General features: G+C 42.3%; 1 protein-coding gene across 1 annotated transcript; it reads right to left on the bottom strand.

Annotated features, from left to right (window-relative positions):
• Positions 1-1,682: 1,682 nt before the first annotated feature.
• Positions 1,683-23,920, bottom strand: LOC139413192 (phosphatidylinositol glycan anchor biosynthesis class U protein-like). Its single transcript, XM_071160291.1, has 12 exons — positions 23,747-23,920; positions 22,893-22,957; positions 22,719-22,778; positions 22,408-22,470; positions 21,523-21,632; positions 21,156-21,256; positions 20,954-21,051; positions 18,898-19,052; positions 18,507-18,650; positions 15,252-15,376; positions 5,713-5,855; positions 1,683-2,988 (listed from the first exon to the last, which is right to left on the bottom strand). Exons 1-12 carry the CDS (start codon positions 23,874-23,876, stop codon positions 2,875-2,877), a joined length of 1,308 nt encoding a protein of 435 aa, XP_071016392.1. The 5' UTR covers positions 23,877-23,920; the 3' UTR covers positions 1,683-2,874.
• Between the last annotated feature and the right edge of the window lie 3,154 nt (positions 23,921-27,074).

A 27,074-nucleotide genomic window follows, 5' to 3' on the forward strand; every position in this document is an offset into this window, starting at 1 on the left:
TGACCTGGCGGTTGTGGGAATGCTGAGGGAGCGCACTTTGGGGAACAGTGTCACTCAGCTATACACCAAGCTGTGTGAGGGACACAGCGAAGCCTGGATGCGGCGGTCTAAACAGTACCGCGGCGAGTGCAAGCACTTCCTTGCCTCGTGCGCCATCCGGCCACAGTTCCCACCACTACCAGAAATGCCAGTGGTGCCCTCACCCGTCTGGCTGCTGACCGTGTACAGCATGGATGTGCTTTTGTGGCCTGACAAGGTGTCACACCATATTGAAAGTATACCATACTTTCATCCCTCTGCAACCCACTGATGCTCTCGCTCTTTACAGGTGACCAAGAAGCTTGCTGGTTACGCTTCGGACACGGGTGCTTGGGCCACAAATTGTGGGGAATGAACACAGGCATGCCCTCAACTGTGTCCTCACTGCTGGTGAGGGCGAGGGCCTGCTAGCCACGGCGGCCGGCCTTATGAAGCGGTACCGACTCGCTGGGATACCAGCCCCCCTCCCCCCCAGCTCATGTACGTGGACCGGGACTGTTGCTCCAGCAGGTCCAAGACGGTTGCCATGTTTGGGTTCCCGAGTGGCGCAGCAGTCTAAGGCACTGCATCTCAGTGCTAGAGGTGTCATTACAGACTCCCTGGTTCGAATCTAGGTTGTATCACAACTGGCCGTAATTGGGAGTCCCATAGGGTGGCACACAATTGGCCCAGCGTCGTCTGGGTTTTGAGTCTCATAGCAAAGGGTCTGAATACTTATGTAAATGTGATATTTCATGTTTATTTTGAATACAAAATAAAACTGTTTTTGCTTTGTCATTATGGGGTATTGTGTGTAGATTGATGAGGGGGGAAAAAAACTATTGAATCAATTTTAGAATAAGGCTGTAACGTAGCAAAATGTTGAAAAAGTCAAGGGGTCCGAATAGTTTCCAACTGCACCGTCGTCACGTGTTGCTGATGAAACCGAGGGGGATTTCCGAAGAGTGGCGAGGGGATCAATAAACCCATCAACTTCGGAACACACTCCTGACTTGAGTGATGCAATTCATGTTCCACTTTTAAATAATAAAACAATGAAATTCAAATGAACAAATTCCCCATGCCGTTTTATAATTTAAACCTCAGTAACAGTTAAATGTTTGATTTGGGAGGTATTTCATCTGTTATGTGTCAAGTCACGAAATCAGACAAACAAATGCATGTAGAATATAATCAGGCACGCATCTCCATGATTTTGTAAGAAATTGTGCAAATTCGGGATATCCCTTCGCTCTGAAGCCTGCAGCATTGGTCGAAGTGGCTGATGGTCTAATCAGCCCCTACACCCTTGAGAATTTTCACTCCCTCAGCTTTGGGACACTTGTGCAAATGGCGCAGGTGAGCATGAAAGCACAAATGGAGAGCCAAGGGAAGGGGGTGATTTGGATTCAACCATAGACAGAGGGTCTGGAACATTTGAGAAGGGAGGGCCTGCAGGGGCTAAGGATTGACCAGAAGGTTGGCTCTTAATTGATCAGCTGAAGTCATCTACTGCTATGGATTCAAATGGGTGATCCAGTAGGCTACTCCAGAACAGGTTCCCAGTGTGCTGCACATATCTACCTGTATGCTTCCAAACAAAAAAAAACTCAAAAGCCTGTAATCTAGTCATCATTCAAAGCCACTCATTCAACAAATGGAACATGATCCGTTTTAAAATCACCCTGGTCTTTAATATCATGAAGAAAAAATGAATACAGAAACATATCAAAACAATTAGAAAATTATAGAAGAAAAATGTTGAACAAAATTAGTGCTGTCAAATAAATACTGTATATGTACACATAAAAATGTCATACATGAACATTCATGCTGGATCACATTCAACAAGCAGAGTGCATCACGAGAGTTCAGATAGTGAGGAATCCAGATCATATCTAATTTTCACTGGGTAGAGGGTTATCAGACTACATTTTTCTCAGATAACACTCCAGTAAACAGGTGTCTTATCCCGATATCTTTTTCCTATAGTATTGCAAATAGTGACAATGCAGTAGTTAGGCCCATCAGATATCCATTGAGAGAAGAGTGCCAACTTACCAACATGTTGTACACAGTTTTTGTAGGACAAAGTGTTAAGTGTATTAGTAAAACACAAAATAAAGGGTTTTGTTCATTAGGCACTAAACAGAAGACAACATACTGGAACAGGTGAACTACTTGGACAATAAGAAATGCATTATATTTTTTACACATTTTCAGTTGCGCGCCCTAATGAACACGACCCAGATGTGGAGGCTGTTTCTTCCAGTAAAAACTAGATTGACTGACAAGCCCCTGTGTTTTTCATGTTCAAGCGACGCCCTCTGCTGGTAAACAGCCTAAATGCAGAACTGTTTGGTTCCTGTGTGCTCCAAGTACCCAAAGGCTCACATCTCTCAAGTCATGTGCTTGTTTTCAATGAGTGACAGCAATTCCTAAAAGCATAAGAAAGGAAATCCAGGAAAAAAAACTATGACCAAATGAAGCAAAAGAAAAGGACAAGCAACATCATCACCTACCCGCCACGACATTTGTCACCTACTCACTGGAGCGACAGAGCATGGAAAGAGCAAAAGGCATCCATCATCCATCCCACCCTCTTCAACTCCATGTCTGCTCCATCCTTAATTTCTGTACCAGAAGTAACTTCAGATAGACTATGGCTTTGGTCTATGGGGGTGGCAGGTGGTTTGTTGGTTGGTTGGGTGGGTGGGTGGGTAGATGTTTGCTTAAACGTAAGACCTCAGAAATAAGAACTCAAAAAGTGGGGTAATGTTCAGTGTCACTGACAGTCAGGTATGGGTCTGTCACCCATGTCCCATCCCTGCCTGCGTGCGTGTGAGAGTTTGACGTCTACTTGAGAACCAGAGTGGCCTCGCTGCCGTCTTTCCTCTTCAGGTACAAGCCATGGGTCAGGTGGTGCTCTCGCCGCAGATACGCATAGAAGTAGTCCGACACCAGCAAGATCTGAGAAGAAACAAAGTAATATCCATCTGTGATTAGTTGAATTTCAACAGTTATAGGTACTGTACTCCCATCAAACTGATTTCACAGCTACAAGCTACAGTGGGGCAAAAAAGTATTTAGTCAGCCACCAATTGTGCAAGTTCTCCCACTTAAAAAGATGAGAGAGGTCTGTAATTTTCATCATAGGTATACTTCAACTATGACAGACAAAATGAGAAGAAAACAAATCCAGAAAATCACATTGTAGGATTTTTAATGAATTTAGGTGCAAATTATGGTGGAAAATAAGTATTTGGTCAATAACAAAGGTTTATCTCAATACTTTGTTATATACCCTTTGTTGGCAATGACAGAGGTCAAACGTTTTCTGTAAGTCTTCACAAGGTTTTCACACACTGTTGCTGGTATTTTGGACCATTCCTCCATGCAGATCTCCTCTAGAGCAGTGATGTTTTGGGGCTGTTGCTGGGCAACACGGACTTTAAACTCCCTCCAAAGATTTTCTATGGGGTTGAGATCTGGAGACTGGCTAGGCCACTCCAGGACCTCGAAATGCTTCTTACGAAGCCACTCCTTCGTTGCCCGGGCGGTGTGTTTGGGATCATTGTCATGCTGAAAGACCCAGCCACGTTTCATCTTCAATGCCCTTGCTGATGGAAGGAGGTTTTCACTCAAAATCTCACGATACATGGCCCCATTCATTCTTTCCTTTACACGGATCAGTCGTCATGGTCCCTTTGCAGAAAAACAGCCCCAAAGCATGATGTTTCCACCCCCATGCTTCACAGTAGGTATGGTGTTCTTTGGATGCAACTCAGCATTCTTTGTCCTCCAAACACAACATGTTGAGTTTTTATCAAAAAGTTATATTTTGGTTTCATCTGACCATATGACATCCTCCCAATCTTCTTCTGGATCATCCAAATGCTCTCTAGCAAACTTCAGACGGGCCTGGACATGTACTGGCTTAAGCAGGGGGACACGTCTGACATTTTGTCTGTCATAGTTGAAGTGTACCTATGATGAAAATTACAGGCCTCTCTCATATTTTTAAGTGGGAGAACTTGCACAATTGGTGGCTGACTAAATACATTTTGCCCCACTGTATATAATATATTACATCTTATATAACCTGTAAATTTAAAACATTGCAACATAAAAATTCTGGGAGCATCTCCAAACCATGTGTGGAATGGTTAGGCCTTCTCCTTTGAAATTATGTAATCTCAGGCAAAGTCAACCTGCATACTATCAGAGAAATTTGAAATATATGTCAGCCAAAGCGGTCAGCTAGCAAAACTGACCAGGTTGATCTCAGATTGTTTCTCTCAAAACTGACAGGCAGGTTTACCCCAATCTCACACCAGTTATCTAAATACCATTCACAACTACGAAAACAACATATTTTGACAGATCAGTTTTTATAAATAGTCTGCTCAAGTGTATAATTGATCAGACTGGGAAGTCTCTGAACAGGCTTCATCTGGGAATCCTTCCATAATAGTCCAAATGGCCAGAGTTGTGTGTGAACCTAAGAAGTGCCTTGTTTTGTTCGAACCAACACCGTCAAATTATGAATGACTCCCCAAGACACCATTATCGTCATTTTCTGCTCCGGACATGAAAATAGAGTGTTTGTTCAGTCTTTGCGGATCCTGCTTACCAGGAAGAAAAGTCTCAATGGACTAAAATGAGCTATTTTATCCCAAAGCGTCTTACACCCAGTTTACCGGCCTCTCCATTAAACAGTGTTAGACAGTGATATCATAGTCATACTCTGACAGGTAACCCAAAACCTTGGTTTCTACAGAATGTTCCAGAGCAGATGAATTAGTGAAGGACATGGCAGAGGACAAACAGTCCTGCATTCCGGTCCCCTCTGTAACTAAGTCTTCGCTCTGTATTACCATGATTTCAACTCCAGACAAGGGATTTGTGAGTGTTAGCTGACACTGAAGGAAAAGATATCTGCGGTTGTCAAACGGCAAAGCGGCTGCCGTTTATTTAGAATGTCTATCTGTGAGTTTGGGAAGGTCCCCCAATAAGTCTACCTGTTTTACTGCCTCCATTATTCATTATAGGTGACATCATAAGCCTCTTTTACATACAAACTTGACAAATTCTGGTCCGTAGCCAGACTCACTGTATCACTGATCTTGGTGAGATGCCCCAGGGGTGCCATTTGGGTATAGCAGGCTGTGGCAGTTAACATACCCTAGCTCAAGACCAACAATGTTAAATATGATACTACTAGCATTTCAATCCCAAGGAAAAAGACTTGGCCATTCCCAAGGACAGGGTCCCCAACTGATGGCCCGTGCGCCAAATTTGGCCCAAGGGTGGTTTTATTTGGCCCCCAAAGATGAGCAAAAAATTTGGTTTTATTGTTGGACATAAGACTTTAAAAACACCAGGAAATATTTTAATTTTAGAAAACTGTTTCCAACTATTCCCACATATAAGAGTGAGACACGTGATTGTATACAAATGTAAGCAAGGTTTGAAATTATTATGTTTTAGTCAAACATATCTGTTTCGGCTTCATGCGGTCAATTTGCAGTCTACAAATTATGTTTCGGCCCTCCGACCATCCGCTAAAGAAAAAAAAATGGCCTGCGGCTGAATCTAGTTGATGATCCCTGCCCTAGGATTAGCAGAAAAATACACTAAAGTTGCCTGTCCCCATGCTAACTTACCCTTTGCTGCCTATGCCAGCCCACTCACCTGTGCCACATTGAAGAGCAGTGTGATGGCGTAGTAGAAGTTGGAGTTGGCGCTGCCAGCGTAGATCCAGAGGTGCCAGAGGACGGGAAACAAGGCGGAGCAAGCCAACAACACAACCGACACCAGAAATATATTTCTCAAGACTGGAAGACACAAGGAAAACAAATACATCAAATAAATGGACAATATACAGTGTACAAAACATTAAGAACACCTTCCTAATATTGCGTTGCACCCCCCCAGCCCCCTTGCAGTCAGAACAGCCTCAATTCGTCGGGGCATAGAGTCTACAAGGTGTCGAAAGCAATGCTTCCCACAGTTGTGTCAAGAGGCACTTAAATATTTTGTCTTGCCCATTCACCCTCTGAATGGCACACATACACAATCCATGTCTCAATTGTCTCAAGGCTTAAAAACCCTTCTTTAACCCGTCTCCTCCCCTTCATCTTCACTGATTGAAGTGGATTTAACAAGTGACATCAATAAGGGACCATAGCTTTCACCTGGTCAGTCTCACGGGAAGTGCAGGTGTTCTTAATGTTTTGTACACTCAGTGTACTATACTGAACAAAAAGACAAACGCAACATGGTCCCATGTTTCATGAGCTGAAATAAAAAGACCCCAGAAAGGGGGTCTCTAAAATGTGCATTTTTGTCAACACAACACAATGCCACATATGTCTAAAGTTGAGGGAGTGTGCAATTGGCATGCTTACAGCAGGAATGTCCACCAGAGCGGTTGCCATAAAATGTCATGTTAATTTCTCTACCAACGTCGTTTTAGAGAATTTGGCAGCACGTCCAACCAGCCTCACAACCACGTGTAACCACGCCAGCCCAGGACCTCCACATCCGGCTTCTTCACCTGTGGGATCGTCCGAGACCAGCCACATATGGGCATATGTTACTGACAACGAACACAATTGCATTTTATTGTTGGCAATTTGAATACAGAGATACTGTGACAAGATCCTTATGCCCATTGTTGTGCCATTCATCCGCCGCCATAACTTCATGTTTCAGTATGATAATGCACGTCCCCTTGTTGCAGGAATCTGTACACAATTCCTGGAAGCTGAAAATGTCCCAGTTCTTCCATGGCCTACATACTCACCAGACATGTTACCCATTGAGCATGTTTGGGATGCTCTGGATCGACGTGCATGACAGCGTGTTCCAGAGTAGTGGGACAACATTCCACCTCATCAACTCTATGTAAAGAAGATGTTTTGCTCTGCATGAGGAAAATGGTGATCACACCAGATACCGACTGTTTTTTTTATCCTCGTCCCTACTTAAAAAAAGGCATCTGTGACCAACATATCTATATCCCCAGTCATGTGAAATCCATAGTTTAAGGCCTTATGAATTAATTTAAAATGACTGATTTCTTTATATTAACTCAGTAAAAAAATATATATATTGTTGTAGTTATGTTATACTCAGACATGATTCAAACAGTTTTAGAAACTTCAGAGTGTTTTCTATCCAGTACTAATAATAATATGCATATATTAGGATGTGTGACAGAGTAGGAGGCAGTTCAGTTTGGGCACGCTATTTATCCAAGAGTGAAAATGCTGCCCCCTACCCCAAACAGGTTAACAAACTATAGTTTTGGCAAGTCGGTTAGGACATCTACTTTGTGCATGACACAAGTCATTTTTCCAACAATTGTTTACAGACAGATTTCACTTATTATTCATGGTTTCACAATTCTAGTGAGTCAGAAGTTTACATACATTCAGTTGACTGTGCCGTTAAACAGCTTGGAAAATTCCAGAAAATTATGTCATAGCTTTAGAAGCTTCTGATGGGCTAATTGACATAATTTGAGTCAATTGGAGGTGTACCTGTGGATGTATTTCAAGGCAAACTCAGTGCCTCTTTGCTTGACATCATGGACAAATCAAAAGAAAATCAGCGAAGACCTCAGAATTTTTTTTTTGTAGACCTCCACAAGTCTGGTTCATCCTTGGGAGCAATTTCCAAATGCCTGAAGGTACCACGTTCATCTGTACAAACAATAGTACGCAAGTATAAACACCATGGGACCACGCAGCCGTCATACTGCTCAGGAAGAAGATGACGTTCTGTCTCCTAGAGATGAACGTACGTTGTTGCGAAAAGTGCAAATCAATCCCAGAACAGCAAAGCACCATGTGAAGATCCTGGGGGAAACAGGTACAAAAGTATCTATATCCACAGTAAAACGAGTCCTATATCGATATATCCTGAAATGCCGCTCAGCAAGGAAGAAGCCACTGCTCCAAAATCACCATAAAAAAGCCATACTCGGGTTTGCAACTGCACATGGGGACAAAGATCGTACTTTAGGAGAAATTTTCTCTGGTCTGATGAAACAAAAATAGAACTGTTTAGCCATAATGACCATCGTTATGTTTGGAGGAAAAAGGGGGACGCTTGCAAGCCGAAGAACACCATCCCAACCGTGAAGCACGGGGTGGCAGCATCATGTTGTGGGAGTGCTTTGCTGCAGGAGGGACTGGTGCTCTTCACAAAATAGATGGCATCACGAGGATGGAATATTATGTGGATATATTGAAGCAACATCTGAAGACATCAGTCAGGAAGTTAAAGCTTGGTCGCAAATGGGTCTTCCAAATGGACAATGACCCCAAGCATACTTCCAAAGTTGTGGCAAAATGGCTTAAGGACAACAAAGTCAAGATATTGGGGTGGCCATCACAAAGCCCTGACCTCAATCCTATAGAAAATGTGTGGGCAGAACTGAAAAAGCTTGTGCGAGCAAGGAGGCCTACAAACCTGACTCAGTTACACCAGCTCAGGAAGAATGGGCCAAAATCCACCCAACTTATTGTGGGAAGCTTAATGAAGGCTACCCGAAACATTTGACCCAAGTTAAACAATTTAAAGGCAATGCTACCAAATACTAATTGAGTGGATGTAAACTTCTGACCCACTGGGAATGACGAAAGAAATAAAAGCTGAAATAAATCATTCTCTATTATTCTGACATTTCACATTCTTAAAATAAAGTGGGGATCCTAACTGACCTAAGACAGGGAATTTTTAAATCGGATTACATGTCAGGAATTGTGAAAAACTGAGTTTAAATGTATTTGGCTAAGGTGTATGTAAACTTCCGACTTCAACTGTATGCTGAAGAAAAACTTGCTTTCTATGCCTGTGATATGTGGTTGTCCCACCTAGCTATCTTAAGACGAATGCCCTAACTGTAAGTCGCTCTGGATAAGAGTCTGCTAAATGACTAAAATGTAATTTAGTGTTCTAAAAGGATTTAAAAGAAAATGTATATTTTCCTCCTTTTTACATAATGGTGGCGGTCTAAAGAAATTCCCATAGGAACCCAGTCATTTTTTCATCTTGGATACAAGGAGAAATCTGAAGTCTATCTATCCACTGATGTAAATATATCCCCTGTCTGATTCCCAGTTTGTCCACTAGATGGCAGTTAGAGATCAAATCAAATTATATTTGTCACATGCTTACTTACAATCCCTTAACCTCTTTGATCTCTAGGGGCGCTATTTCATTTTTGGATAAAAAACGTTCCCGTTTTAAGCGCGATATTTTGTCACGAAAAGATGCTCGACTATGCATATTCTTGACAGTTTTTGAAAGAAAACACTCTGAAGTTTCAGAATCTGCAAAGATATTGTCTGTAAGTGCCCCAGAACTCATTCTACAGGCGAAACCAAGATGATGCATCAACCAGGAAATGAGCAGAATTTCTGAAGCTCTGTTTTCCATTGTCTCCTTATATGGCTGTGATTGTGCAAGGAATGAGCCTACACTTTCTGTCGTTCCCCCAAAGTGTTAGCAGCATTGTGACGTATTTGTAGGCATATCATTGGAAGATTGACCATAAGAGACTACATTTTCCAAGTGTCCGCCTGGTGTCCCTGCGTCGAAATTGGAGCGTAAAGCCAGGTGCAATTATTTTTCCATTTGAGAGCAAGGAGAAACCAGGCTTCCACGAAGGATATATCATTGAAGAGATATGTGGAAAAACACCTTGAGGATTGATTCTAAACCACGTTTGCCATGTTTCAGTCGATATTATGGCGTTAATTTGGAAAAAAGTTCGCGTTTTGAGGGCTGAATTTTCGTTTTTTTTTTTTTTTTTTTTTTTTTTTTTTTGGTAGCCAAATGTGATGTACAAAACGGAGCTATTTCTAATACACAAAGAATCTTTTTGGAAAAACGGAGCATCTGCTATCTAACTGAGAGTCTCCTCATTGAAAACATCAGAAGTTCTTCAAAGGTAAGTTATTTTATTTGAAGGCTTTACTTGTTTTTGTGATAGTTGCCTGCTAAATGCTAACGCTAATGCTAACGCTAATGCTAACGCTAAATGCTACGCTAGCTAGCTACTGTTACACAAATGATTGTTTTCCTATGGTTGAAAAGCATATTTTGAAAATCTGAGATGACAGTGTTGTTAACAAAAGGCTAAGCTTGAGAGCTAGCATATTTATTTCATTTCATTTGCGATTTTCATGAATAGTTAACGTTGCGTTATGGTAATGAGCTTAGGTCTATAAATAGAATCCCGGATCCGGGTTTGGTCGTCGCAACAGGTTAAACAACAATGCAGTTAAAAAAAATAAGCGGTAAGTCCCCCCAAAATATTTTTGTTGTTGTTGAAAAATAAATACTTAAAGAGCAGCAGCAAAATAACAATAGCGAGGCTATATACAGGAGGTACTGGTACAGAGTCAATGTACCGGTTAGTCAAGATAATTGAGGTAATATGTACATGTAGGTAGAGGTAAAGTAACTATGCATAGATAATAAACAGAGAGTAGCAGCAGCGTAAAAGAGGGGGTGGGGGGCCAATGCAATGGGCTCCCGAGTGGCGCAGTGGTCTAAGGCGCCACTACAGACCCTGCTTTGATTCCAGATTGTAAAACAACTAGCCGTGTTTGGGAGTCCCATAGGGCGGTGCACAATTGGACCAGCATCGTCCCGTTTAGTAGTTTGGCCGGAGTAGGCTGTCATTGTAAATGATAATTTGTTCTTAATTGACTTGCATAGTTAAATAAAGGATAAATAAAATTAAAATATGCAAATAGTCCGAGTAGCCATTTGATTAGTTGTTCAGGAGTCTTATGGCATGGGGGTAGAAGCTGTTAAGAAGCCTTTTGGACCTAGACTTGGCGCTTTGGTACCGGTACTCGATGGTGCAGATATAGAACTTTGAGGATCTGGAGGACCCATGCCAAATCTTTTCAGTCTCCTGAGGGAGAATAGGCTTTGTCGTGCCCTCTTCACGACTGTCTTGGAGTGTATGGGCCATGAGAGTTTGTTGGTGATGTGGACAAAAAGGAAATTTAAGCTCTCAACCTGCTCCACTACAGCCCCGTCACATGACGTCTCTTGGCCACTTGAAACCAGTTGTGTCTGGTTTGGGTAGTGAGTCAGTGTGACAAAATGGCTGAATGGATTTTCAAGCCTAACATCTTAAAATGAGGGCAATTAGGGCTGTTAAGTTATGGAGTTTTTTTATTTTTATGACAGATGAGGAAACTTAAAAAACGTCTTTTCCCATTCACTCTTCCTATTATAAACGATGAGCTAGATCAACGGCGCATGTGGAGGATGCATACAAGTTCATGTGGATGGAGAAGGAAATGCATTGCTTTACAATGACCCTGCATACTAAATGTTTGCACTTTTGGTGACCAACATTGCATACAGTATATGACCATAGGGCGATTTATTTCATGAGCGGATGGTCAGGGGTCCGGAACATAATTACAAATAATTTGTAGACTGCCGAATTGACCATAAGAAACATAAAAATTGGTTTGATTTCCAAAAAGGACTCTACCTTTCAAACAATGTCACTTTCTATTTTCTGACAAAACATTTTTGGGGGGTAATCCCCAAACTCAACGACTGAGATAACATGTTCATGGATTCAGGTATGTTAGCGCTAAAACAAAAAAAAGTATAGCCAGAACCAAGATAGGGAAACACCGTCCTAGACCACTTTGGAGAGTTACCGATCCGTAAGAACCAGATAGGTGTAAGCTACAATGACTAGCTTGCATTCAATGTTCACTCAATTTATTTCTGTCAATGAGCCAATTTCAGGTCTTGCTGAGCACAAACTTGAACGTTGTGAAAATTCTGTGCAACTTCCAGTGCACATTTACTGTGAACAGAGGCTGTACCCACTTTAAGTCACCGTTTTAACAGTGGCCAAGTAGGCTACAGTGGCCATTTGACCAAAATGTAGGCCTACCAGAACCTCTTCACCAGACTCACTTTTTCAAAGATGATGTGCACGTTTTATGCTCGTAGGAAACAATCACTCCCCCATTGCTGACGACAAATAATCTAACTCGGCTAATATCTCACTAACTAGCAAAGGAAATTAACTAAATGTGCACACATAGCTACATGCAGCTCTTGCTTTGACCTCAAAACAAGCACATCTAATCATCACCACAGCTGTAAACACAGTCCAGTTCAAAGTAAATGGCACAGATCCATATATGACAAGGGTCAATTTGCATATAGGCCTACTGCAGCTCTAATTAGTTATGCTGCACCGGTCTGTGTGGTGTACGGCTGAGTCATGCCCAATAGACTCATACTCGGATGCGTTCTGCCTACAACAAAATCTCTTGCATAGTTTGCTTTGTTTCGGTATGTGGCATAGAAATGGGCAAATATTGCTTTGATTCAATCACAATTGCCACAGTAAAGGGAAACGTTGAAACAAATTAACAGAGAAACTAACAGACTGACTGAGAAAACTCTAAAAAGTTGAGTGAAGTTCAATCTTGTGCTTCTCTCTGTGGGCTGATATTTCTTCTGCGCTCCACGTGAAAGTGCCGGGGAGCTGTGTGGCAGTCTCGGGCTACTGCGATCACACGCGCAGGTCCTCTACATCAGAAAACAATGAAGGGGTTGGGGTCAAGCGTAGAACCTTCTCTGTACTTGGGTGTGTTAAGAGGAAACTGAAGTAGTGGCGTAGTAAATTCAACTGATCATCAACACCTCGATTAGATGAATCAGGTGTTAAACTGCTCAGCTGGGACAAAACCTGCAGTACTGCACTACAATATTAGGGACTCACAATGTTAAGGAGCACACACTCCATGTCCAACGTCATCTGTCGTGGCTGAAAGACGACATGAACATCATACAGATGGCGGGTTTTATACTGTATTGGCAGGATAGAACAGCAGCCGGGACTCTAACCCGGAAGCTTATAAGAAATCTCGCTATGCCCTCCGACGAACCATCAAACAGGCAAAGCATCATTAGAGATCTAAGATTGAATCGTACTACACCGGCACCGACGATCGTCGGATGTGGCAGGGCTTGCAAACTATTACAGACTACAAAGGGAAGCACAGCCGAGAGCTGCCCAGTGACACGAGCCTACCAGATGAGCTAAATTACTTCTATGCTTGCTTCGAGGCAAGTAAGACTGAAACATGCATGAGAGTATCAGCTGTTCCGGACAACTGTGTGATCACGCTCTCCACAAGGCCAGACGGATTACCAGGACGTGTACACCGAGCATGCGCTGACCAACTGGCAAGTGTCTTCACTGACATTTTCAACCTCTCCCTGTCTGAGTCTGTAAAACCAACATGGTTTTTATTTTTATTTCACCTTTATTTAACCAGGTAGGCCAGTTGAGAACAAGTTCCCATTTACAATGTTCTCATTTACAGTGCTACAAAAACAGAGTTACACATGGGATAAACAAAAGTACAGTCAGTAACAATAGAAAAATCTATGTACAGTGTGTTCAAATGTAGTAAGATTAGGGAGGTAAGGCAATAAATAGGCCATAGTGGCGAAATAATTACAATTTAGCATTAACACTGGAGTGATAGATGTGCAAATAGAGATACTAGGGTGCAAAACAGCAACAACAACAAAAAATAACATGGGGCTGAGCTATTTACAGATGGGCTGTGTACAGTTACAGTGATCGGTAAGCTGCTCTGACAGCTGATGCTTAAAGTTAGTGAGGGAGATATAAGTCTCCAGCTTCAGTGATTTTTGCAATTTGTTCCAGTCATTGGCAGCAGAGAACTGGAAGGAAAGGCGGCCAAAATAGGTATTGGCTTTGGGGATGACCAGTGAAATATACCTGCTGGAGCGCGAGCTACGGGTGGGTGTTGCTATGGTGACCAGTGAGCTGAGATAAGGCGGGGCTTTACCAAGGGTAGTGCGTACGGCCCAGTACATTACTGGAGCCAAGCTTCCTGCCATCCGGCCTCTATACCAGGCGGTGTCAGAGGAAGGCCCTAAAAAAAATCAAGACTCAAATCAAAGACTCCAACCATAGACTATACTCTCTGCTACCGCACGGCAAACGGTAACGGAGCGCCAAGTCTAGGTCCAAGAGGCTTCTAAACAGTTTCTAACCCCAAGCCATAAGACTCCTGAACAGCTGATCAAATGGCTACCCAGACTATTTGCATTGCTGCCCCCCCCCCCCCCCCTAGTCACTTTAATAACTTCACCTACATGTACATATTACCTCAATTACCTCGAGTAAAACTGCATTGTTGGTTAGGGCATGGAAGTAAGCATTTCACTGTAACCATAACTGATTTAATGAGACATCCGCAGTTTCACTGTACTGGCCGTGTGTACTTAAACTTGCATGGCTTAACCTTTGAAACAAAGATGGTGAAATTTATAAACCCAAGAAATAGCCATTTCCTTCAGTACGTGCTACGAATGAGAAAAACGCAAATGTTCCAAAGATGCAGTCCCTTCAACCTTTAAGCATGGGAATCTTCACCCCCCAAAAATTTGACTACTTTAAAATAAAAAGTACAATAAAGCCTCTGAAATCAGGCCAAGCGCCTTTTGTTTAAAAGGTTAAACAAATATATACAAATAAAACTATCATAAAAATAGCACATGAAATACATGAAGCTAAAAGAGAGCAGGTCCAACTTAAGGGCATCCTGATCATCTGCTTTCCAGAGCCCACTCTGGTCTGTGTGGTTGATGTATTTGTGTACCTGTTGTATTCGGCACGACAAATAACATTTGATTTGATCGAATAAACATGTTTACAAAACTCTCCTTGAGATCAGTAGGTACAAAAAGGAAGAAAGCGCTTTGAAAAGTGGGGAGGTCCTATCTAAACTTGTCCAATAAGTAATGCTTTTGTTCATCTTCTGTTGCAAAACAGTTTGCTACTGTGTGCCCTATCGAACACAACCCAAGGGTCATGGGAAGGAACAATAGAGAATGATAGCGGCCAAAGGCCATATTAGCATGGGCAGCTCCATTGAGGGCTTCCACCATTTTAATGTAGTCAACTGGGTGGGACTTCCAACTTCATTGGCTGATCCCTCCTGGTGACTCTGTTGGAATCATGTCCAAACAGGTCATCAGGAGGGATCAACCAATCGTGAAGAAGAAAATTGACTACTTTAAAATGCAGACAGCCTCAATGGCGCTGCCCATGCCGTCTCAGACGCTATAATGGCACAGATACAAAAATAAGTCCTCTATCTATCTCTATGGAAGGAACCACTCACATCTGTATAGGTGGTTCCATGCAGGCAGGAAGGCCATGTAGAGGGCGATGTCGCCCACGGTGGGGTAGGACTTGAAGATGGAGATGATGGCAATCTGCATGAAGATCAGAAAGATCGGGTGCTCCCTGGGACAGAGAGAGGACAGCAGAGTGTTACTACTGTACGGCAGCAATTTTAAGACAAAAATCATCTACAGGATGCATAGATGTCACTCGTTTAGATGGGATACATTATATACACACAGATGTGGTCTGTGTGGCACAGTAGAGCAAAGCTGTTATAACAACGCTGGGGCCACCCATACCAAATTTATGCATGCACTACTGTAAGTCGCTTTAGATAAAATTGTATGTGCATTAATATACGTTAATACATGATGTTTGTTAGGTTCTAAGTTCTGGTTCAATGATCCAGACGAATACCAAAGAAAGCTCAGACTAGACCTATTCACCAAACTGGGTTATGTAGCTGCAAGAAAACCATACAAAGTCTCAAGCAACTGTGTTTATAACGTCACACTTGGCCCCCCATCCCAACTAGACCCCCCTTTTGTGTCAAGGATGAACAATCAATCTCTGTTGCTGGGCAGGTGGTGCTATCATCCAAGCTTGAGTCCGGAACCTTCATACTCCTCAACGCCTCTCAAGTCTTCTTATCAGACAGGAAAGGCCTCGAGAGTTAGGGGAGTACACATTATTGCAGTCTACCGCTGTCCACTAGATAATTACTATACACAAAGAGCTTACACCTAACACTACTTTCTATCCCTAATAATATATAAAAGTTCATTCCTATTAGGAGTATATAATGGTATAAAACAGTAAAGATATAAAATGGTAATTTACGATCTACCAGCTCTAACTCCAGACATATGGCTCCTATTCAACCCTAATGGAATCAATCTTGCCCTCAGAGATAGGCTCCCTTTGTACTTTCCTTCTACTAAAATACAATAAACATAGCATTCCATCTAACACATAACACTAGGCTAATTATACAATTATAAATAGGTTAAAATGGGCTCAAGTCCATATTCAACAATAATAATATACATAATAATACCCAGGAACATCAATGGAAATTATATCCACTGAAATGGAAATTAATGTATACTGAAAGAAATATATAAAGCACCACATGTGAAGTGTTGGTCCCATGTTTCATGAGCTGAAAAAAAAAAAGATTACAGCAATGTCCCATATGCATAAAAATCTTATTTCTCTAAAATGTTGGGCACAAATTTGTTTACATCCATATTAAATGAGCATTTCTCCTTTACCAAGATAATCCATCCACCTGACACGTGTGGAATATCAAGAAGCTGATTAAACAGCTTGATCATTACACAGGTGCACCTAGTGCTGGGGACAATAAAAGGCCACAATAAAAAGTTGAGGGAGTGTGCAATTGGTACGCTGACTGCAGGAATGTCCACGAGAGCTGTTGCCAGAGAATTCAAAGTTTCTTCCATAAGCCGCCTCCAACGTCATTAAAAATAATTTGGCAGTAAGTCCAACCGGCCTCACATTGCAGACCACGTCTAACCGCGCCAGCCCAGGAACTCCACATCCAGTTTCTTCACCAGTGGGATCGTCGGAGACCAATAACCCGGACAGCTGATGAAACTGTGGATTTGCACAACCGAATAATTTCTGCATAAACTGTCAGAAACTGTCTCAGGACAGCTCATCTACGTGCTCATTGTCCTCACGAGGGTCTTGATCTGATTGCAGTTTGGCATCGTAAACGACTTTAATGGAGAAGTGTGCTCTCCATGGATGAATCCTGGTTTCAACTGTACCAGGCAGATGGCAGAAAGCGTGTACGGCATCGTGTGGGCGAGCGGTTTGCTGATGTCAACGCTGTGAACAGTGGTGGCAGTGGGGTTATGGTATGGGCAGACATAAGCTACTGGCAACGAACACAATAGCATTTTATCGATGGCAATTTGAATGCACAGAGATACCATGATGAGACCCTGAAGCCCATTGTTTTGTCATTCTTCCGCTGCCATCACCTCATGTTTCAGCATGATAATGCAAGGCCCCATGTCGAAGGGATCTGTACACAATTCCTGGAAGCTGAAAGTGTCCCAGTTCTTCCATGGCCTACATACTCACCAGACATGTCACCCATTGAGCATGTTTGCAATGCTCTGGATCGACGAGTACGACAGCGTGTTCCAGTTACCGCCAATATTCAGCAACTTGGCGCAGTCATTGAAGAGGAGTGGAACAACATTCCACAAGCCACAATCAACAGCCTGATCAACTCTATGCAAAGGAGATATTGCGGTGCATGAGGCAAATGGTGGTCACACCAGATACTACCTGGTTTTCTGATCCACGCCCCTACTTTTTTTTTTACATTTCTGTGACCAACAGATGCTTATCTGTTTTCCAGCAATGTGAAATCCATAGATTAGGGCCTAATTTATTTATTTCAATTGAGTGATTTTCTTATATTAACTGTATAGTAAAATCTTCGAAATTGTTGCATGTTGTGGCAATTTTTTTCCCCAGTATATTTTCTAGGTCTGATTTGACTGGTCAGAAAAGTTTGGTTTGATGAGTAGAAGTTGTACCTCTGTTGTTACACGGCAACAATCCAGGTGCAAGGTGATCACAACGTAGGCAAACATGATTACATAAAACAGCTTGAAGCTTACGCAACTGTAAAGATTTGCAAACAAACCCCAACCGTGTTAATCTTATAATAGGCCTCAAAACAGGTCCAACTGTGTAACCTTACGTAACCATTGTAGACTGTGGGGCGGTGTTAGCTCAAATACACTGTTTGTTAACAAACAAATACATACATTTGACATAATTGCAATGACCACAATCAGGTTTAATAATTCTAAGTAATCTACATTGTGGTTACTAATTCATTAACCTGACTATTAACTACCACACAAGTGGAGGTATAATATCCACTTCATAGAAAGGAGACCAAACACTTGGGTGACATTTTCATCCGTGCAAAAAAAACACCATAAACCTAATTGCAATCAGGCCATGTGATCTAATTTAAAACTTTTCTTCAACAATGTGCATTATAAGGAAGCAATTATTTAACTAGTTTATTGAACTGAGAAATGCGCATACATTGAAGAAATCTTTTAAATTAAAATCAGACTGCCAGATTATAATGAGGTTTACTGTATTTTCTCCCCACAGAACTGTGCTCTTTTTAATCATGAAAACAACTCCCTTATTCTCACTATACTGTGAGTTAAAGAGAAGAGGGACTCACTTTAGCTTGATGGAGAGTGGAATGGTGTAGAAGAACACATTGATCTGAAAGACGCAGATGAAGAAGAGGCGGAAGTGCTCAAACATCTCGGCAAAGAAGTACCAGAAGAGGCCTATGTTGGGGGTGAGGTCTGGAACGGAGAGGCTGGGGGGAACACATAAAGGAAAGTTGTAGATTCTCTCAATCATATTCCGAAGACACCTATTCATAACAGATTTACACTGATTAGTGAATCCTCAATGCACAAATGAACAGTAATTGTATGCTAAGGTCTACAACAACAAGCTGAAAAAAACTCCCTTAGTAAACGTTTCCATCAGGGTTGGGGTCAATCCCATTTCAATTCGGTCAATTCTTGAATTGAAATGACCCCAACCCTGGTGTCACTCACATGAATCCGTAGACGGAAGACAGGAAGTCCCAGGAGCTGAGCAGGAAGAAGGACAGACAGACCATGACACATAGGCTGCCCAGGTACATGAAGGTGTACTGCGTTGTGAAGAGCCAGAAGCTGGATCTTTGCCAGTTCACTGGGATGTACAACCTCTGTGGGAAAGATAGAAACATTAGGGAGAGAATTAATGTTGCAAATGCTTAAAAATCACAGGCAGAATGTATCTAACATCTCAGAGTAGGAGGGCTGATTTAGGATCAGTTTTTCCTTTTATCTAGATCAGAATGAATAAGTAACATGGACACAGAAGACCTGATCGTAGACTCATGTTCTACTCTCCTTAATTTGCACTGATGTGGAAAAGACTTGAAAGGTGGAAGCTCATTATTAGGCTGCCTGTGACCTGTTCAGTTCTTACAGATCAGTACAATGAAGTAGACGGGACAAGGATAGGACAGATTTTTGAATGTTCACCAGGGGTGCATCTCAATAGTCCAACCGGCCACATCTCTGTGACTCCTTCAAGTGCAATGAACTGAAAGCATTGGCTAGAAGCCATATTGTGGATGCCAATCAGCCTGTACTTGGGCAGGTGAAAGTTCTCATGTCTATGCATATAAAGGAAAGGCGACAAGGGGAGGAAGCCACTTTGGACTATAGCGATTGACCACATATCACTAACCACGTTTCAATCCGCAGGTCATAGTGTATTAAAAAACAAAAAAAACTGCTGTGATGAAATAGGAAGACTCGGTATAATTTCAGAAATGTCTACAGAATGTTATTTTTGTGTCGGTACAACTAATTATGCTATAAACTGCGGTGGAAACGATGTATTGGACAATTGTTGATAGAATAACCTTGCCTGGCAAGCCAAACGGTACGCCACACCTGTGGAACAGGTTCTAACCGGTCTGACCGGTCCCAGAAAATGCTGGGTTGGGCCATTGTCAGTACACCCGTGAGTAAAGCGGTGTTTTAAAAATGCGTCATTGGTTAGAGATGATACAATCGCTGATTACTTTATTTTGTACAAATCCCCTCATTTTGACGTCACCACAAACAACTTAAAGGGTGGCAGTCTCAAACTGAAGTATGTAGCGAACATAGAGTGACAGAAGAATTCAGTTTAGTCGTCAGGCAAAGATTAACCATCACGTCGAGGTAAATTTGCAGTCGCACGATGCTACACTACATGACCAAAAGTATTTGGACACCTGCTCGTCGAACATCTGATTCCAAAATCATGGGCAATAATACGGAGTTGGTCCCCCCTTTGCTGCTATAACAGCCTCCACTCCTCTGGGAAGGCTTTCCACTAGATGTTGGAACACTGCTGCAGGGACTTGCTTCCATTCAGCCACCAGAGCATTAGTGAGGTCGGCACTGATTTTGGTTGATTAGGCCTGGCTCACAGTCGGCGTTCCAATTTATCCCAAAGGTGTTTGATGGGGTTGAGGTCAGGGCTCAAGTTATTCCACACCAATCTCAACAAACCATTTCTGTATGGACCTTTCTTTGTGCATGGGGGCATTTGGGGTGGCAGGTAGCCTAGTGGTTAGAGCGTTGGGCCAGTAACCGAAAGGTTGCTAGATTGAATCCCCGAGCTGACAAGTTAAAAATCTGTCGTTCAGCAAATGAACAAGGCAGTTAACCCACTGTTCCTAGAACGTCACTGTAAATAATAATTTGTTCTTAACTGACTTGCCTAGTTAAATAAAAGGTTGAATCTAAAAAATAAAAATACACTTAAAAAATTGTCATGCTTAAACAGGAAAGGGCCTTCCACAAAACTGTTGCCACAAAATTGGAAGCACAGAATCATCCAGAAAGTCATTGTATGCTGTAGCATTAAGATTTCCCTTCACTGGAACTAAGAGGCCTAGCCCGAAACAAGAAAAACAGCCCCAGACCATTATTCCTCCTCCACCAAACTTTGCAGTCGGGCAGGTATCATTCTCCTGGGGACCACTGATCCCTGTCGCAAATTGGATGGAAACCTTGTGAAAAGTGAGGCAAACTTGAGTCTTTCAGCTGAGTGATACGAACATACCTGTAGTAGGTATAGCAGTGCCGGGGCAAATAGTGTGAGGGGGTAGATTGACTGGTATGTCGCCAAGGCCAAGAATATCGCACTCATCAAGGAACTTCCTTCAATATCAGAGAATAATTTAGTTATTGACACGACAAGCAAATACATGGTTTGGGTCACACCAAAATAGTTTTTATTTTGTCATTTGTTGCTGTTCACATACCTTTTACTGTACAGAGAATGAAGAGTGCGATGACTGCATTGTTAAGCCCGCAGGTTGACTTTGCCACACAGGAGAGGATAGTGAAAGGGTTCAACAAGTAACTGCAGGGTGAGAAAGCAAAAACTAAAGGTCATCATTAAGTTGTAAACACTTTGTTTACCAAAACTGGCAGACACCCATAGGTTTCAAGGTGTAATTGAATGTTGACAGAGCTGTTCTTTAAGCTGACTATGTTGAGCCAGGTGGAGTAGGGTGAAGTTAACCCTGGATTTTGATCTAGTCAGTTTTGTGTTTTCCCCTCTAATGGTTAAGGTTAGGACTGGGGAAAGTAAGCTGATCCTAGATCTGTGCCTTCTCTGGTACTTACAACATGGCCACTTTCAGAGGGATGTAGTACATCTCTTTGGGGGTGCGGATGAGCTCCAGGCAGTCCAGAGGATAGCGCTCAGCCTCCAGGGCGTACTTCTGTTTCCTGAACTGGAGCAGAAACACACACCCCACTAGCCGTGTCACTACACCAAGTCTGTGTTGTTCTTGAACCCATAATGAAACAGCAAAGTCAAAAGTCTCTGGGATTCTTCAATATTGCAGTCGACTGCCGACTGACTGATCTACAAATCTCTTTGCATCATAAATAACTACTCACTATTATATGTAGATCAGTCACAATTTACCAAAAATGCGTCACTGATTTGATGCTCTCGGACACCCAATCCCAGGGTATCTTGAAACATCAAAAAGACGCCACACCACCCACCCTGTTAAGACTAGACAATGACTGTGAAGGAATACTCCTGCCACGTCCAACTTTAGTAAGTTTGTTTGATAAGTGAAAATGTGTTTTGTAGTAGAAGACAAAATATAGCCAGGACGTGATACTCCTTTCAGCTTTTCCTGTTGTTTGAATTCACTGCACACTTGAGGAAGTTACTCGACTTATCAGACCCCTGTGTTTGTCACAACAGCTGACAACCAGATACGGGGGCGGCTAAGCAAACATTTAGCCTATGTTCTAAAATAGTAGGCCTATGTAGCAAATAGGCACAGTAAATACTTTTAGTAAGCAGTATTTATTAGGTCACAAACCAAGGCTTGTTGTTCCTGTACCCATAATGCAAGTGAAATGTCTAACACCCAATCCCAAGGCACCTTGAAGCACATTTTTAGGTCATGCAGACATGCATAATATCCCATGACACTGTACATCATCATGATCGGCATTATATTTATTTTGGCATTATTTGTCACTTACCACAGTCTTGTTGTAGTCCTTCACTGCTAGGTATAGTGCCACCGCAGTGAGTGCATCTGCCATCTATGGGGCAGGTTGAGAGAGGGAAGATAACACAATTGATGGATGTATGGATGGATTTGATCTTTGGGAATCTAACTCAAATTATGGTTTTTCTGTAGCATCCATGTATGTTCCAGCTAATTGTCTATGAGCAAAACTAGCAATCAAATTACACTGGACCCTCAATTTGATACAGATATCAAATTGTATAGTGACATAATAGACAGTGTTATTACTGAATAAGTATATTTATTAAAGGTTGCACTCACCATAAACACAATCTCTGCATAATCAATAACAAAGTGAAAGAAATATATAATGAGGGGCGTCTGAAAGAGATAAGATGACATCACGATTATACCACTTTGTGAATGTATTACATTTATGAAGCAACACATTGTGATAGAATGTTACTCGTTTAATGGAATCGAGAGGGGACTGACCTCATGGAACACATCCCCTGCATACGGAGATACTCCCAGGTCCAGGAGAGCCAGGCCTTCCACAACTACAAATAACAAACCATAAAATATCATCAACCTATGGAACCAAAATAATGTATAGCCTGTTGTGTCCACATTGTTCTCAACCATGATAGCTGGGGCTAGTTCTTTTAAGTCCAAAAACTGGTCCTGAACATTTTACATTTTGAGTGCAATATCAAAATTAAAGCCAAATCTATATAAGCTATCATAAGGCTTGACTTGCACTAGCTGACTAAACTCCGACAGTTGAGTAGGCTAGACTTGCACAAGCTAATGTACTGTCTGGTTAATAATTAATATGCCCTGTCATTCCGTTTCTTTACAGGATATTCAGGTTAAAGCCGATAGATAAAGGGAACAGCAGCAAATTACATTGCAGCATGTATTAGAAAATACTGCAAACATGCATGAATCACTGTTGCAGTAGCTACCCATCCTTGCTTCTTGGCTTTTTAGCTAGCCTTCCATTGATTGCCATTCCAGAAGGCATCAAATCAAACGTTATTGGTCACATAAACGTGTTCAGCAGACGTTATTGTGGGTGTAGCGAAATGCCTGTAACTGCAAATACCATGCATTGGCAGCTAACTAGCTTTGATTACTCTCTGGCTTCCCATGTATTTTACTATATTCCTTTGTGGAATCACTAAAACTACCAATACTAGAACTCTCAATAACACTTTTAGTGGTGCAGTCCAACCACCTATCTAGGTTTGCATAGCAAGCTAGCCGAGCGGGGTCATCATACTGACAAGCAAGCGCAAGACAGAACAGCAGCAATTCCCTACAAAGATAATCAATAAAACGCCTACCTCTTTTCCAGGCATTTAGTGGAGATACTACCTCAACTCTTTCTGGTATAAGCTCAGCTAAACTTGATCTAAATAACACTGCTCTTATTGTTACAGCTACAATTAAAAGCAGGGTTAAAGGAGCTGCCATCTTTGTTGGGAGGAAGAAGCCATCAGCGGCTCGTCAGCAACACTAACAAAGTAAGTCCGGGGTCACAGCATTTCGAAAATTTTCTCAATAAAAGTCCCCCACGTAACAGTGGAAAAAATATCAATAAACCTGTATTTATTCATGATATATGAAACATAATTGTCGAAACATGAACAATGATTCATATTTGTTCATATTTAAGTGACATTTGCATTACATTTGGGTTTTAAAACATTTTCCAAGGTCAAATAAATGCCCCAATGCTGGTTTATAAAGCAAAAAGCTATTCTAGGTACTGCAGTAAAAGTATTGTAGGGAATCCTCAGTAAAGTCTGTAGAATGTAAACTGAGTATACCAAACATTAGGGAGACCTTCCTAACATTGAGTTGCACACTTAATGTTGATTTTTGCCAGGTATTACCTAACCTACCAGAATTAATCCTACCCTTTGAACCCCCGATCCTCCTGGCTGGTGGTAAATGTGGTTGCACTTGGCTGGCAAAACTTAAAAAGCGGTCTCTCTTGTTTTCAAGCTTCCGACATGATTTAGTTGTTTGTTGGTGATGATGAATTAGATGTTTTTCATATAGCTGGTTTCACATGCCCCTTATTTGGGATTGGCCAACATTTGCATATAGTTTACGCATTGTTATTTAACGTGTATCTTTTTAACACGCAAAGACCCAAACAGCGTTCCATACCCTTTTGCCCTCAGACCAGCCTCAATTCGTCTGGGCATGGACTCTACAAGGCGTCAAAGGCGTTCAACAGGGATGCTGGCCCATGTGGACTCCAATGCTTTCCACAGTTGTGTTAAGTTTATACCTGTATCTCGCAGCTAGCTAGCTGCTATCCGTGTGACTATCGGCTTATGTCGATTCCGGAACAAACATCAATTATTCTGGAGCTAGCCAGCTGAAGAGTTCCATCAGTCACTCCTGGGCTATAGCGAGGAGCCCCACCGGGCCTTCAAAACTGGACTACCGATATTATCTGCCCGAGGGAGTTATCCAGCTGGCTCCTCCGTCGCGACGTTACCTGAATGCCAATCTGTGGTCCGCTAATTGTTAGCTGTCTTATCGGCTGCTATCTGAATAGATCTATCGGACTATTTTTCTTGGGCCTCTATAACTATATCTATTTTTTTTTTTTGTATTTTTTTTTTGCGAATTGGATTGATCCCCCTCTACCACACGGAACCCCACTAATCCTACCGACGGAAACGCACAAGGTGGCTAAAAACAGACCTCCATCCTATGCTAGCTTGCTACCGATGGCCCGGCTAGCTGTCTGAATCGCCGTGACCCCAACCAACCTCACTACTCACTGGACCCTTCTGATCACTCGACTAAGCATGCCTCTCCTTAATGTCAATATGCCTTGTCCATTGCTGTTCTGGTTAGTTCTGGTTCTGCTCACTATACCTTATCCAACCTATTAGTTCCACCACCCACACATGCGATGACATCTCCTGGTTTCAATGATGTTTCTAGAGACAATATCTCTCTCATCATCACTCAATACCTAGGTTTACCTCCACTGTATTCACATCCTACCATACCTTTGTCTGTACATTATACCTTGAAGCTATTTTATCGCCCCCAGAAACCTCCTTTTACTCGTCTGTTCCAGACGTTCTAGACGACCAATTCTCATTGCTTTTAGTCGTACCCCTATCCTACTCCTCCTCTTTTCCTCTGGTGATGTAGAGCTCCACTCCTATTCCCCAGGCGCTCTCTTTTGATGACTTCTGTAACTGTAATAGCCTTGGTTTCATGCATGTTAACATTAGAAGCCTCCTCCCTAAGTTTGTATAATTCACTGCTTTAGCACACTCTGCCAACCTGGATGTTCTAGCTGTGTCTGAATCCTGGCTTAGGAAGATCACCAAAAATTCTGACATTTTCATCCCAAACTACAACATTTTCAGACAAGATAGAACTGCCAAAGGGGGCGGTGTTGCAATCTACTGCAAAGATAGCCTGCAGAGTTCTGTCCTACTATCCAGGTCTGTCCCCAAACAATTTGAACTTCTACTTTTAAAAATCCACCTCTCTAAAAACACGTCTCTCACCGTTGCCGCCTGCTATAGACCACCCTCTGCCCCAGCTGTGCTCTGGACACCATATGTGAACTGATTGCCCCCCATCTTCGGAGCTCGTGCTGCTAGGCAACCTAAACTGGAACATGCTTAACACCCCAGCCATCCTACAATCTAAGCTTGATGCCCTCAATCTCACACAAATTATCAATGAACCTACCAGGTACCTCCCCAAAGCCGTAAACACGGGCACCCTCATAGATATCATCCTAACCAACTTGCCCTCTAAATACACCTCTGCTGTCTTCAACCAAGATCTCAGCGATCACTGCCTCACTGCCTGCATCCGTAATGGGTCAGCGGTCAAACGACCTCCACTCATCACTGTCAAACGCTCCCTGAAACACTTCAGGGAGCAGGCCTTTCTAATCGACCTGGCCAGGGGTATCCTGGAAGGCTTTTGATCTCATCCCGTCAGTAGAGGATGCCTGGTTATTTTAAAAAAATCCTTCCTAACCATCTTAAATAAGCATGCCCCATTCAAGAAATGTAGAACCAGGAACAGATATAGCCCTTGGTTCTCCCCAGACCTGACTGCCCTTAACCAACACAAAAACATCCTATGGCGTTCTGCATTAGCATCGAACAGCCCCCGTGATATGCAGCTTTTCAGGGAAGCTAGAAACCATTATACACAGGCAGTTAGAAAAACCAAGGCTAGCTTTTTCAAGCAGAAATTTGCTTCCTGCAACACTAACTCAAAACAGTTCTGGGACACTGTAAAGTCCATGGAGAATAGTACACCTCCTCCCAGCTGCCCACTGCACTGAAGATAGGAAACACTGTCAACACTGTCACCACTGATAAATTAACTATAATTGAGAATTTCAATAAGCATTTTTCTACGGCTGGCCATGCTTTCCACCTGGCTACTCCTAATCCGGTCAACAGCACTGCACCCCCCACAGCAACTCGCCCAAGCCTTCCCCATTTCTCCTTCTACCAAATCCAGTAAGCTGATGTTCTGAAAGAGCTGCAAAATATGGACCCCTACAAATCAGCCGGGCTAGACAATCTGGACCCTTTCTTTCTAAAAATTATCTGCAGAAATTGTTGCCACCCCTATTACTAGCCTGTTCAACCTCTTATTCATGTC

The sequence above is a fragment of the Oncorhynchus clarkii genome, chromosome 7 (genome assembly GCF_045791955.1).
Source record: "Oncorhynchus clarkii lewisi isolate Uvic-CL-2024 chromosome 7, UVic_Ocla_1.0, whole genome shotgun sequence".
Taxonomy (NCBI): Eukaryota; Metazoa; Chordata; class Actinopteri; order Salmoniformes; family Salmonidae; genus Oncorhynchus; species Oncorhynchus clarkii.

Excerpts from the sequence above, each read along its gene's own strand:
- LOC139413192 (XM_071160291.1), bottom strand. The coding sequence starts at position 23,876 with ATGGCAGCTCCTTTAACCCTGCTTTTAATTGTAGCTGTAACAATAAGA. Across the intron at positions 21,633-22,407 it reads AGGACTACAACAAGACTGTG|TTCAGGAAACAGAAGTACGC; the intron begins GTAAGTGACAAA and ends TTTCTGCTCCAG. Across the intron at positions 19,053-20,953 it reads CACTGCTATACCTACTACAG|AGGTTGTACATCCCAGTGAA; the intron begins GTATGTTCGTAT and ends TCTTTCCCACAG.